At 37.4% G+C, this 13780-nt stretch overlaps 1 protein-coding gene and 1 pseudogene across 2 annotated transcripts; both read left to right on the top strand.

Moving 5' to 3' along the window:
- Positions 1–1289: 1289 nt before the first annotated feature.
- On the top strand, positions 1290–5040 carry LOC147627595 (putative leucine-rich repeat receptor-like protein kinase At1g68400). 2 transcript variants are annotated; one of them, XM_086815098.1, is made up of 5 exons: positions 1290–1523; positions 1602–1658; positions 1789–3032; positions 3367–3525; positions 3996–5040. In XM_086815098.1, the coding sequence occupies exons 3-5, from the start codon at positions 1880–1882 to the stop codon at positions 4847–4849; spliced, it is 2166 nt and encodes a 721-aa protein (XP_086671224.1). In that variant the 5' UTR covers positions 1290–1523; positions 1602–1658; positions 1789–1879; the 3' UTR covers positions 4850–5040. The 2 variants fall into 2 exon arrangements, with proteins under 2 accessions (XP_086671224.1, XP_086671225.1); XM_086815099.1 differs by having other exon boundaries at positions 1317–1417.
- Positions 5041–9757: 4717 nt separating this feature from the next.
- LOC147627594 (uncharacterized) lies at positions 9758–13132 on the top strand (annotated as a pseudogene).
- Positions 13133–13780: the final 648 nt, after the last annotated feature.

The raw sequence follows: 13780 nt of genomic DNA, 5'->3' as shown, positions 1-13780 counted from the left end.
GAGGGGCTAATAAAATGGTTAAAAGGTTCAAAAACAACGCACACTATACTCCATTTATGTTTCCAAAAAGAAGGCATATTCTAGGAATTTTGTGTATGTGTGCATTTATGATTCACTAAAATGTGACACACATTTGGACCTTCACTATTTTTTTCTCCCCTTCACATGCCATTAAGGAAGTTTTCTCTCATTTATACAGCAAAAAAGTCTTTTATAACCTTTTTTTTTTGCTATGTAATTTGACAAGAAAATGTGACTCTTGGGAGGAATTTAACTTGAAAATTTATGGAGGTTTATCATTGGGGACTAGAAGCTTAGCTATCATTAAGCTGGCCACTCCACCCTAGTGTGTGCAAAATTAGATAATGTTGTATCTTGAAGGGCTAGCTATGTCCCCCATGTAAACTTATGGACTTGAGAAATTCCCTTTTTAATACACTTTAAATTAAATGCATATAAGGAGAAAAAGTAAAACATAATAAGTGATAGTCATATAAGCAACCCCTTAGCTATCCCCTTTTTGGGCCTTGACTTTTCGAAGGTGACTCAAACCTTGTTTATGACCTCATCCCACAATTTTCAAAGTCTACTAAAGTCTAGTGGACACAACTTAGTTCAATTTTCAAGAGATACACATAAAATCATAATTGAGCATTCATTTAACTAGACTCACATAGGGCTTGTACATGTGTGGCCCTCCAAGACCTAGCTAGCAATAGCTACATCGGTGCAAGAGAATGGAAGTTGAAACATCATGGCCCAGGGCCTTGCCTTTGATGCGATGGAGTAGAAATTGCAATTAGCCATTTAAAGACTATCCCCACGCAGGCCTACACACAAGCACGGCTCTACATCAAGTATGCGTGATCAACTACATGGCAAGCCATCGTTCCTCCTTCTAATAGTAGCCACTTTCACAGTACTTGGTAGTCCATGGTGGCAATGTGATCTCCTCCATGTTATTGTGTGTATGTAAATATAAACATACATACATATGTACACACACAATTAGTATGGGACTTTAGGCGTCTATATAGCTACATACATACATATGTATGTACACACATATGTACATATGTACGTACATATAGCATATACATACATACATGCATATGTATACACATATAACATATAGCGTGGGACTTTAGGTTTTATGCAAAGGGACACGGCCAGCGTAGAAATGGCCGCCCTATAAGACGGTGCATGACGACACGTACGATTCCATCAATCTTAATTTATTACGCTAATCAAAATTATGCCTTGGAATGTCCCCAATTCCTAGAGCCAGCTTTTCAATGAATAAACAGCAGTCGAAATCACAACATGCGAAGGCAATGCTGCGCCTTTGCTTTGTGATTTAGCCAAGTTTTTATGGCCACCTTCTAGAACGTTTTTTGGAATCTTGTTTAAATCTAAGGTTAGTGCTAATCAGATTATGGCTTAATGCTCAGGGTGCTTTGTCCTCTGCAAAACGTCGACGACACGCTGTGTATTTGCATTACCTAGAGCCTAACGATATGATGGTGAGATTAGTGTTCATTAGAGGCTTGGCATGGAATTTTTCCACACAGAATCATGACTTAATCATCCTGTGCTTGCAGAGCTAACCCAAATGTATCAAGCAATTATATTTACAGACTTTTCTCCAGACAGAGGATGTAAGTTACCGATTCAATAATTCTAGTTGAGTCAAAGGTTATTATTAACCATTTATAAGTTTACTGGGAATTAGGTACCGTGTGTGCCGGTAGATTAACAATACTAATTGAAGTATTTGCGCCGTGGCAGGGGGTTCAAGGTGATCAAGCTAGGGTGACATGTGTTTGAGAACGACAAGAGTAATTAAAAGCCGTCATTAGCCTCTAATCCGACTCTATCAATGATGGGATTATTGAGGTTGCCGGCTTTAATGTTAATCTTGGCAACGCTGATCTCTCAGATTAAAGCAGAGGTAGACGATGGAGCTGCTCTCTTGGATTTCATAAACTCGGCCGATCCTGCTCATTTATTCACAGAATGGAGCAATGCGCAAGACAGTAATAATTATTGCAATTGGACTGGAGTATTGAAATGTGATAAGAATAACAGGGTGGTGACATTAGTCTTGGAAAATGTTGGCCTAAATGGGACTATAGTACCTGATTTTTTCTCAAGGTTAGACAAGCTAAGGATTCTTAACTTGAGACAAAACAAGCTTGGAGGCACCATTCCGGATTTATCCGGAGGCACAGATTTACACACTCTTCTTCTTGATGGCAATCGCCTTCTCGGCCTTATACCCAATTCCCTAGGCCAATTGCCTAGCTTGAAAATCATTAATCTTAGCAATAATGACCTAAGTGGCCTTATACCCAACTCCTTAGGCCAATTTTTTAACTTGAAAATCCTTAACCTTAGCAATAATCACCTAAGTGGAAGCTTGCCAGACTCCCCTTATTTCAATACATTGAGTGTCTTTGATGTTTCAAATAATAACCTAAGTGGCCCTATCCCTCAATCCCTCTCTCAAAAGAATGCATCTTCATTTGAAGGGAATCTAGGTCTATGTGACGAACCTCTTAATGTCAAATGTCCTAAAAAATCCCCAAATAACAAAAAGGGTCTGGAAAAGGCATTTGTGATCCATGTAGGAGTGGGAATTGTGATTGGAACAGTTCTTGTTTTGGTGGGTTTCTTGTGGTTTAGAAGAAACAAAGCCCAAGAACAACTTGTGAAGCACTCTCCTTCTAGTGATAAAAGTGGTGGAAAATTAACCAATTCATCTTCAAATGATAAGGAAAAAAAAAAGAAGGAGACAAGTCATATGGTCCATACCAATATTGACTTCATAACACAAGAGGTAGAAGTTGAAAGTATAGATGATAAAAAGGAGCTTGTGTTTATTGATGCGGATCAGAGAATGTTTGAGCTTGAAGACCTTCTCAAAGCTTCTGCTGTGATTATGGGTAGAGGCGCTTTGGGAACTTCTTACAAAGCAACTTTGGAAGGAGGCTTGGAAGTGGCTGTGAAGAGACTCAGTGCTATAAACCATTGTAAGTTTGATGCAGGATTCAACACTCATAAAATGGAAATTATAAAGAAATTATTCTTTTTCCATCCATGACCCAATAATAGATGTAGCATATCATAGCAAAAGTTGATTGAATTTTGCAAAAGGAAAATACTTTATAAACCATATATTTGAAAATTTTGAAAAATAATTCAAAATAAAATATTATCTTTAATATTTTTATACTAAAATAAATCTACTGTACTAGTTTTGATTAGAAATGAGTAATGGATAATATAAATTTAGCTTTTTTTTCATGCTTTACTCTTTACCTCAAATTTTGTCACAGACTTACCATGGTGGATTTACACTTTTAGGTGGAAAAGATGAGTTCATAGAAAATGTGGCAGTCATAGGGAGGACAAGACACCCAAATATCTTGCCCCTAAGGGCTCACTTCTATGGAAAAGAAGAGAAGTTGTTTATCTACGACTATATGCAATATGGAAGTTTGTTTAGTGCTCTACATTCAGCTGGTAAGAGTGCGTATTTTCTCTAAAACTAAATTGTTATTATTTTAAAAAATCATCTCACCTTCATGTTCACATATTATCTATTACATAATCTCTCCCTGTGTGTGCATGCGTGTGTGTGTACATGCATGTGTGTGTGTGTGTGTGTGTGTGAGAGAGAGAGAGAGAGAGAGAGAGAGAGAGAGAGAGAGAGGGAGGTGGAGAGGGAGAGAAAGAGAGAGAGAGAGATTCTTTCACTCTGTATGTTTGGTAGCATTTTGGTACATTATCTTATCATCTCACGCATGGACTAAAGCATGTAAAACTAGGAGTGTTGGTTGTGGAGACTATATTGTTGAGTGCCCATGTGTAAGTGAATGCAAGAACATAGCATAAAGCTATTTGAGGGCAACAAGCTTGCATGGAGGATGCACGTGTCACCTTGTGTGTGTGTGTGTGTCTAACCTTGTATGTGTGTGTGCGTGTGTGTGCAGAAGGAAGGATTAATACGCCATTGGACTGGATTTCTCGAATAAAGATAGCTCGAGGCGTAGCGAGTGCATTGGATTACATTCACACCAGCCTGCTATCATCATCATCAACCTCAACCTCGCCATCCTCCTGCAAGGCGCCCGCAGGAGGAGAGCGCAGGCAGCTCGACGCCCTGCATGGCAACCTCAAATCGTCCAACATTATGCTCGGCCCCAACAACGAGGCTCTCGTGGCGGACCTCGGCATAGCTTCCATGCTCGCCAACACGGCCGCGCAGTCCTTCATGGCAGGCCACAGGGCGCCGGAGTGCAGAAACGGCTCAAAGAAGCTCACGCAATCTGTCGACATGTACAGTTATGGGGTGCTTTTGCTGGAGTTGCTGACAGGGAAGATGCCGACAGGGAAGATGCCGCTGCAATCCACCATAGCCGGTGGCCAAGGTGTAGATCTGCCAACTTGGGTTGAATCGGTGGTGAGAGAAGAGTGGACTGCGGAGGTTTTTGATCGTGAGCTCACCGTGAGCAAAATCGAAGAAGACGACCTTGTGGCCTTGTTGAGGATAGCCATGGCCTGCGTTTCACCAATCCTTGAGCAAAGACCCACCATGGCCCGTGTCTTGCAGTCCATCGCCGAAGATATTAAGTCCCTTGAGGATGAGGAGGAGGTGGTGCAGGAGGCTTCCTTTCTTGGTGAAGATCATCATGGCCTTTATGATGATGATGATGATGATGATGATGATGATAGGTCCTCTTTGCACTTGAACCCTTACCATCCCGACATGGATGTGCCTTCTTCCGAATACTCTTTCTCCTTTGAAAGCAGAATTAGTAGTATGGACTCTTTCTATAACCGCTAATGTTTAGCCCACCACCTTTTCTTAAGATACCCATACAAATATATTTGGCTAATGTTTAGCCTACATAATTATTTACAATGCTTTCACCTTGTATCATGTCGTCATTTGTTAGGCCTTCTTTTGCACTCCTTTTTCATGATGTCAAGTAATCGCCTCTTTGTTTACAAGGAAGAATGATCTGAAGCATAAAATAAAGTATGTTTCTTTTCATGATCAAGTTGATGTCAATCATCAATTTAAGTCCCTAGATGTGCGAATAACCCCTTCAATACATCACATATCATAGCAACTATATTGATATAAAGTGCAATCCACTATCACTTAAGATTGATGCAAAAACATCAACGCAAAGGTTCTACCTAGGAAATCTCTTCAAAGTTTAATATATATTTAGATCAAATTAAGCCACCTTTAGATATTCATTTATTACAGTGCAAGAAATTGCATCTTCAAGCTTGAATTAGTCTCTTTGCCTGATGTTATAACTATCTAAGAGATAAAACTAAATAGTAAGACTATTTTACATTATGTAAGAGAGAAAACTGAATAGAAAAATATTTTGATATTTCGTAAAGGATTAGCTAAATGTACAACAATGAAAAGGTATTAAAGCATCATATAATTTGGTGTGAGTATACTTTAAGTGAAACAAATTCAAAGTAAGTGGCCAACCAAATGTTCTTTATCGAGTTAGCCATTTTAAGTGCTTTTGCCAAAAGAGAGTGAAAATGTTTAGCATTACATAATTTCCATGTGAATATACTTCAAGTGATACAAAATTTAGAATTACACAGTTTTGCTATGTGTGTACTTCAAGTGAAAAGCCTTAGCTTTTAGCTTTACATAATCTTGTTGTGACACAAAATTTAGAGTAAGTGGCCCACTCAACGTTTTGCATCAAGTTGGTTATTTCAAGTGCTTGCTAATGAGAATGAAAAGATAAAGCATTATGAAATTTTGGTATGAGTATAGTTTCAAATTAGTAGCCAAATTGATGTTTTTTGCATGAAGTTGACATTAAAGTAGTTTAAGTAGGTATCCAACTAAACATTTTGCATGAAGTGCTTTCACCAATCCGAATGAAAGGTAAAGCATTATATAATATCTGTGTGAATATACTTCAAGTGAATCAAAATTTAAATTAAGTGGAGAACTTGATGTTTTGCATTGAGTTTGTCATTTCAAGTGCTTATCGAATTCTTTAAAACGAAAAACTTTAAACTTTGTATTTTGTATAGGATTAAAAACATAAAAAAATCATCTTGCAAAGTTCCCCTTTCTCTTGCCAATTAGGAGTTTTAAAATAAAATTGTTGTCTATATTAAAAATCTAAATTTATTTTTAAAGATTTATCATTTTGTTCAAAATTTTATAAAATTTAGATTCTTTTTTTATATTAAAAATAGATAGTTTGCACTCAAGTGGCTTTGGCGAATGAGTGTACAAATAGCCTTGAAACATTAATATGATATGTGAAATATATATCTATGAATTTGTTATCTCATTATCTACAATTAATATTCTTTCTTTGAACAACTTTGCTAACACATCGAGGAGAAAAGCTAATTCATACCATATTCTTAACTTTTACTTCAAAAGAACCTTTAAGATGATTATTGTTGGGAAATTGGCACCTTTAATGTCTTAATAATTCTTAGAGATTGATAGGATATATTTTACCAAGGAGATTAAGTGGATACCTTGCACTTTGAGGGTTTGGGTGGATGGTTCCAATCTATTTATAATCATTACATCCTTAGATGGGGTTTGGAGTGGTAGAGTTGGGAGGGGGATGAAATGCCATGGCTTAAAACAAAGATAAATATTTGTCAATAATACTTTTGCTCAGTGATCATATACTTGTAGAGAAAGATAAAGAGATAATAAGTATGTTAGCACAAGAAAGAGATGATGCCAATGGGTGGGAAAAATATGCAAATAAAACACTGAGGGTGATTAGGGAGGTAGGTAAAATCACATGTGCTAATCTCATTCTAGCAAGATTTGAAAAGTGAATATAAATTTTAGTTTGAGCTCAGTTGTGCTGGATCTTCGTAGGATGAACAATGGATCATAGCGATAGCGGGAGATGGGATGGAAGAGCTATCTACATAGGTTGACGATAGTAGATGGAGGAGCTCGGTGGAGCTATCTACATAGGACAATTCATCTTAAACTATCCATGATTTGGATTAATCTAGGTGTAGATCTATACTAATAAATTTACATGATAACATAAGGGGTTACAAGCCTTCATTTGGGTAAGGTCTATTAAGTTATTTTAGAACTTTAGGATGTGATCTAATTTGGGGTCTTGTGTAGAGATTTAATTTAATCTAAAAAATTAACAAGATATCTTAACTTCACTAGGTCTAATTTATCCTTTGGAAAAAAGAGTCTAAATGCTATAATTGAGCCCCAAGCCTTATAAGATTTTTACAAAGGTATTTTTAGCCTCTATCTAGGGTGTTGTACATTGCATTAAATTTAAAAAAAACATTTAGTTAAGTAATTGACTCCAATAGAAAATGTTTAAAAGCATTCACTTGATGTACCTTGTTAGCCTAGCTTGAGGTTTGATAAGGATGCTAATTTAGATAATGTTGATGCTCCCTTCTTTAAAAAAAAGCCCACTTTTAGCAAGAGGGATCTTATAGACTACATCTCCTTCTACCTCAACCTCTTTCGTAATACGATCTCTGTGTCAGATGATCGATTATTGCTGCCATGATCTCTTTAAAGGCTATGATATTTCCATTATATCTATAGTTTTGTGTTGTGTGTCTCCATGCCAAATACATTTGGCATGCCGTCTCAATTGTACACTCTTCCTTGAGGTGCTCATCTTGTCTGTATTGCTCATAGTAAACTCCTTCCCGAAATTGAGAACCATTTGATCTCTTGGAACTCTTCTTGGTAGACCTAGACATGGTTATAATTGCAAGGTCTCTCATCTCACAAAGTAGCACCTTTCCCTTTGCACATGCCATTCTCTTACCCTTCTTCTTTGCCAAGCTGTTTAATTTTGACTCTTCTCATCACACGAGTCTCTGCTGCGTCAAATTCTTATGTCTCATTCTCCAAGGACTTTTTGACCATTACTTTCTTCTTGGCCTTCTCAGTCTTGTACAAGTTCTTCTTGACCCTCTTGACCACTTCTACTAGTTTGTGAATCCAATATCTTCCATGTCTTTAATGGTGTGATTGCCTTTAGCTTCTTTTAGTCCCTTGATGAGCCATTCTCCCATTACTTCTTCAGAGGGTATTTTGGCTTCATCCAACCTTTTCCTTAGGGACTCAAACTTTACCGTATATATATTCTAATTTATCTCTTGCATGATAGATGTCCTCTTCAAAGATGTGCCTCTAAGATCCTCATAGGTGTAAAAGTTATTGTCATCAAACTATGTGAACCATTCCATTGGCACATCTCCTAAAGTAGCTACAAACTGGTCTTGTTTCAACTCCTCCAACCTTGGACTTTTGGGCTTGCTAGCTTCCATGCTTGCTTAAACTTTTGATAAGGACATTTGGATCCTTTTCCTTTTTCCCCTTATAGATCGAGAATTTGTCTGTGTTGGAGTTATTGGCCATTTTGATTTCCTACTCTAGTCTAGGTTCTACTTCTTGGAATAGTTGTTCAAAGCCTAGGTAATCTTGTTGGAGGTGTAAATCTTACATGGGTAGTGGGGATTTCAAGATGGGAAAAGGGATGCCAACAAGTAATCCCACATGCAAAGATAGTGTGGAAGAAGAAAGGGCATATATCCAAAGGGAACCCCTGTATCCTTAACTCCTCCAAGCTTGTTTTTTATGGAAGACTAGAGTGTTGGTTAGTAAGCAAAGTGGGGCTCATCATGTCAGAGTCCTCAAGAGGTGCTATAGTAGCTCTAGAAGTCACGTTGACGTAATGGCCCACCACCACTTCATTAGGAGAAATGTGGACTCAATTTTGGGCCCTGTAAGAAGTGCCAACTCAGCTTAAAGAGAGAGAAAATAAAAAAGGTTTAAAACATATCCAAATTTGCAATTCGACTCATTTTTTACTATTATAATAATAGGTTTAAATATATTAAAATATACATATTCTTTCAATGAGGTTTCATCATGAGGCGGGCATTCTTTGTTCGATGCACATAAAACTTGTCAGAACCAAGATTTCACAAATTTGACGTAGTTATGCATTTAATAGATTCAAGGAAAGCTTTAATCATCATCTCGACTGTGGGGGATTTCCTACTAAAACTAAAAAAAAAACCTCCTTACTAATCAAGTTAATTCTTGTTTCAATTCTTTAATATGTTTTATGAGACAAAAAATACTAGCTTTGCAAATGAGAACATTAATCCAAATTTGGGGATTCTAATTAATCCACCTTCAACAACACATGGAGACACTCAAATTCTCAGTAATAGTAGTAGAAATGGTGCATGTATAAAAGAACATACAATCTGAGTACCAGCCTTTGAAGAAACAAAATAAGAGATTTTTTAAATGTTATGAGCAAAAAGAGAAAAGGAGGAATAATGGAGAGTGTCATTTGGACTTGTGGACCAATGGGTCAATGTTTCCCAAGGATCCATTTACAAATGCACCACCTCCATTTTACAACACTATAAGCCTACTACATTTCACGGGTAATGGTAGACAAGGTTTGCTGGGTTATGCCCAACACTTGGAAAAAAAAGTGATCGTTGCAGAATAGCAGAGGGATTTTCTATAGATAGAGAACAATCAAATAAAAAAACTAAATGGTTGTATGCAGAGAAGCTTATGGCAAACAAAGAAACAATTCAAGACTTGGAGAAAAAGATTGATGCTTTAAGGAGAAAGGAAATAGCACTAGGGCCACTTTAAAGAAGAAGGCAACTTTGCAATATAGAGAAAAGGAAAGTTGGAAGTGAAAGGATGAAGAATCAAGTACAGGCTGTAAGGTAATGTTAACTCTTGTTTCATATATATTTCTCTTTTTAGATTAGGCTCTTTGTTTGAAACTAGACATAAGCAATTAGATTTGATGTCATTCTATTTTTAGATCTTTACTTCATCCAGAGTCCAAGGTACATTCCAAAGCTGGAGTGCATTCTAGTCATTTGGTACCAAAAGGAATAGTGGAAGAGATGCTGTATCAAAAGAAGTTTCAAAAAAACAATGAGAAGCATGTGTCTTCTTTGATGAACAAGAACCAGCTCGATGCAACTCAGGTGCAAGCAATGCTGGATGAGACTGGCATCTCACAGAAAGCATATAGTATACTATTTAAGGCACTAGCAGAGAAATGTCAAAGTAAGAAGCATAAAGGTTCATTACTTCCAAAACCAATGCAAGTAAAGTTTGCATACCAACATGTGAACTCAGAGGTGTTTGAGAAGCTTGGTTGACCAGTACATATTGAAGCAACATTTGTTTTGCTAAAGACAAAGATGTACTCTTTAACCAGCACAACAATATTTTCTTTGATCTCTTGAAGCTTTGCTGAGGTACAGAGTTCAGTTCTTTGAGATTAGTTGACAAGAAGAATGTGAAGGAGTTCTAAAATTTGTTTTGAAACAGGATGAGTGTGAGATTTTAAAGAACAAAAAAATGGAGAGGGTTACTATCACTCTAATGAACAAGGCCCTTAAACACATCTATTACAAAAGATGATGCAAGATATTTCAATGTTCAATCCGAGAATAACATATTGCTGCTTCGATCTTTTGAGGTTTCTTCTTTATCATTAAATATGATTGTGTATTATGTTGAAATAATTTAAACACGAAACTTGTATTAAACATGAGCTTCTTCCTAATGACACGGGTGGATAAAGAAGACTTTGAAATTTTGCATTGGGTGTTTCATCAAACTACAATTTAATCACTCATTAGTGAGCAAAGAAATGGAAGGGCCCTTCATGTGCCTGGGTTCATCAGTGACTATAAAGTGGAATGTCACATGGCAGGTGATTTGAAGACTCTAAAATGCATGTATAACAGAAGCAAAGGCGCAAATGCAAAGAGTCCATGTCTATATTGCATGTTAAGTGCCAAGACTTTAGATCGTGTACTATGGAACAAAGATTCTGATAGGAATTTAAAAGATAAAGAGTTCAAAGCAGTGCTTGATATTCCTCTATCCAGAGTGCACATATGCACATTGCATGCACTATGTAGAATTGTAGAGAAGCTGGTGTATTTGTACATATGCTTTGCATGGACGTTAAAGCCCAAAAAAGAATCTCTAAAAGCAATCAAAGCAATAGAAAAAGTGCTATCAGACATTGTCTTGCATGGGGGGCATGTTAAAATTGAGGAGAACGACAAGCGATCACAAGGGGGCAGCAAAGTACCAAGAAAACCATCAATAGGTGGTGTGAAAGCTAAAAGATTTTTGTCATACTACCTCAAAGATTGTCGAGATAAAGACAAACAAAATATGTTTAATCGATGGAAAGATCTACATAATGAAGTTAAGGACATTGGAAATGAAGGTTCAATCCAAAATCGGAAGGCAGATGTGTGGATTTCACTTCACAAGATCTTTGCATTCATGGAGAAAAACAGCAGGAGCAATAGTGAGATAAAATTATTTGAAAACATATTAGAGACTTGGAGGAAGGCATTCATTGCAGGATGGAGTGATCAACCATGTAACTCATTACATGATGGTAAGAACTTTAAAAACTGCTGCAATCTCAATACTGTGAGACCAACTAATACATTCATATGTTTTTTTCTGTTGTCATTGATTGCATCATATACTATATAATCATACACCATATTTGGCAAAGACATATGGTTCATTGTCAATATGATCAACTTGAGGCATGGAGAAGTCATATTACATGGCAAGAATAGGTTACTTTAAGCACACTAGACATGGTGGAGGCAAGAATTGAGCTAATAGTCTTTTACAGTTACATCAATGGACTTACAAGGAAATTGATTCACAAAGCAAAACAAAAAGACACATTCAAGTCCTCATTATTGACACGTGCAGCAATACAATTAATTAATAAAGAAAAGTGATAATGCACTTGGAATTAGTCAACTGCAGATTGCCATCGGTTCTGGCATTGCTCAAGAGTTAGGGTTGGCAGAAGGTGGTCTAGATGAGGTGGGCTTCATCTTCTTTAGTGGTCTTCCTTCTTCATCTTCCTTTTCCTCTTCTTCCTCTTCATCTACTGGGAGATCTATTTTTGGCATCTACACCGTTGGAGGAAACAGTTTTGATCAGTTTTTTCTTGTCCTTATTAGATATCTCTTTCCATATGGATGCAATGTGTTTGGGATTGTAATTCCCGCTACAATAGCATGCGCTGTATATGATAGGTAGTAGGGGCATCTTAGTGGTTGGCAACCATACCCCTGACCAAACACCCACAGTGCAAACTATTTCTCAACAAGCACCACCTTCTCAACATTAAAGGCACTTCGTGTCCACCACAAAACCTAGATAGTACTTTGAATGTGAATAAAGGGAATTTTGCATTGTCGTTTGAGAACTCCTTGGGTGAAATATAATGATCTGCGTATTAAAATTATAATCATGACTCATGCCATTGCTTGCTATTGTCAATTTTAAGCAAGTGTCGTAAATTGCACGTATCTTTTGATGATTCAAATGTCTTATATATTGAGCGATCTAGCAACATCCTTTCGATGACCTGTTGACTTTGAAGTGGAAGCTCCGGATGATCTTGAGCCTCCTTCTCTCTTCAGGAAATCATCATATACAAAAACCAGGTACCAATGTTATATGTTTAATATGTTTAATTGACACAATTGACAAAGTCCACGTAAAGCAAATTCTTATAGTTTAAAAAATCTTCGGCTCTATTACTTGTTGATTTTCATCACCCTCAAGCATGGATCTTGTCCACAAAGGGATCGTGGACTTACTGTCTTCATACATAGTAGGTGCCAAAAATTTGCCCATATCTGCCAAACCAAGATGGTCGGCAATCGCTGCAGCCTCCTCCTCGGAAGGCAATTGGGTTTCATATATTCTAGCTTCATCGAGCATATTCTTTAATATCTCCTTGCCAAGAAGGTACTCGGAGTCCTGGACTATAGAATCAGCTATAGTAGATAATTGTCAACGCCTTTCTCTATCCAGCTCATGTATGCTTCACTAAAATTTGCTAAGGCAGCCAAGCAATAGTTTTCATGAATACTGAAATGTTGTATAATGTCTTTTAATAATACATAATCAGCTTGGGCTGCCATAGTAAAGCTGGGCAAGGAAGGTAGTGACAACTCCCCCTGTTCATTCTCATCAGAAGGTGCTACATCAAAGGTGTAAGGGATGCATTAGCCTCAAAGGTTTCATTTTCAGCCTCTGCTCTCTCCTTTGCTAGGTCTATAGCCACCTCTTCCTCAACCCCATCATCCTCAATTGGCACTTGAGTGCTTGCCAAAGTCACTATCTCGGGCTCTGAGTCCTCAGTAAAGAAGATGCAAAAATAACTAAATTGGAGTAGGCGACACTTCTTTGAGTGCATTGGGCATTTCTCCTCTACTCTATTGCTGCAGTAGCTGGGAATCTTTTCAAGACAACGGCTAAGCCTCCTCTTCATGACTTTGTCTGTTGCAAAATCAGATGGATGAACATATGGTTCACCATCATCGGACATAACGATATTGGCAGAAACAGTGTCTTCATACTCCTGCTCATCACGGTCATCAAGAAAAATCCTACAAAAATTAATGACGTTCTCAAGAGAAATTTCCTTGTTGAACATTGAAGACAACTCATGCAAACGCTCGTGGGATTTTGCATTGTACAACAAGAACATAAACAGCTTTTCTACACAAGACTCTTCTGCCCTGTCATCCCCGATTCGTAGACAATGTCCAACTCTTTTGAAGACATGCCAAAAAAAACATTTCAGTCAATTAGAACATGCACGGTTATTATACATGGGGTCAGTACCTGGCGATAAGGAGATTT

The sequence above is a fragment of the Cibotium barometz genome, chromosome 20 (assembly GCF_041138505.1).
Source record: "Cibotium barometz isolate CiBa-2024 chromosome 20, ASM4113850v1, whole genome shotgun sequence".
NCBI classification, from domain to species: Eukaryota; Viridiplantae; Streptophyta; class Polypodiopsida; order Cyatheales; family Cibotiaceae; genus Cibotium; species Cibotium barometz.
This window is presented reverse-complemented; position numbering and strand designations above follow the sequence as displayed.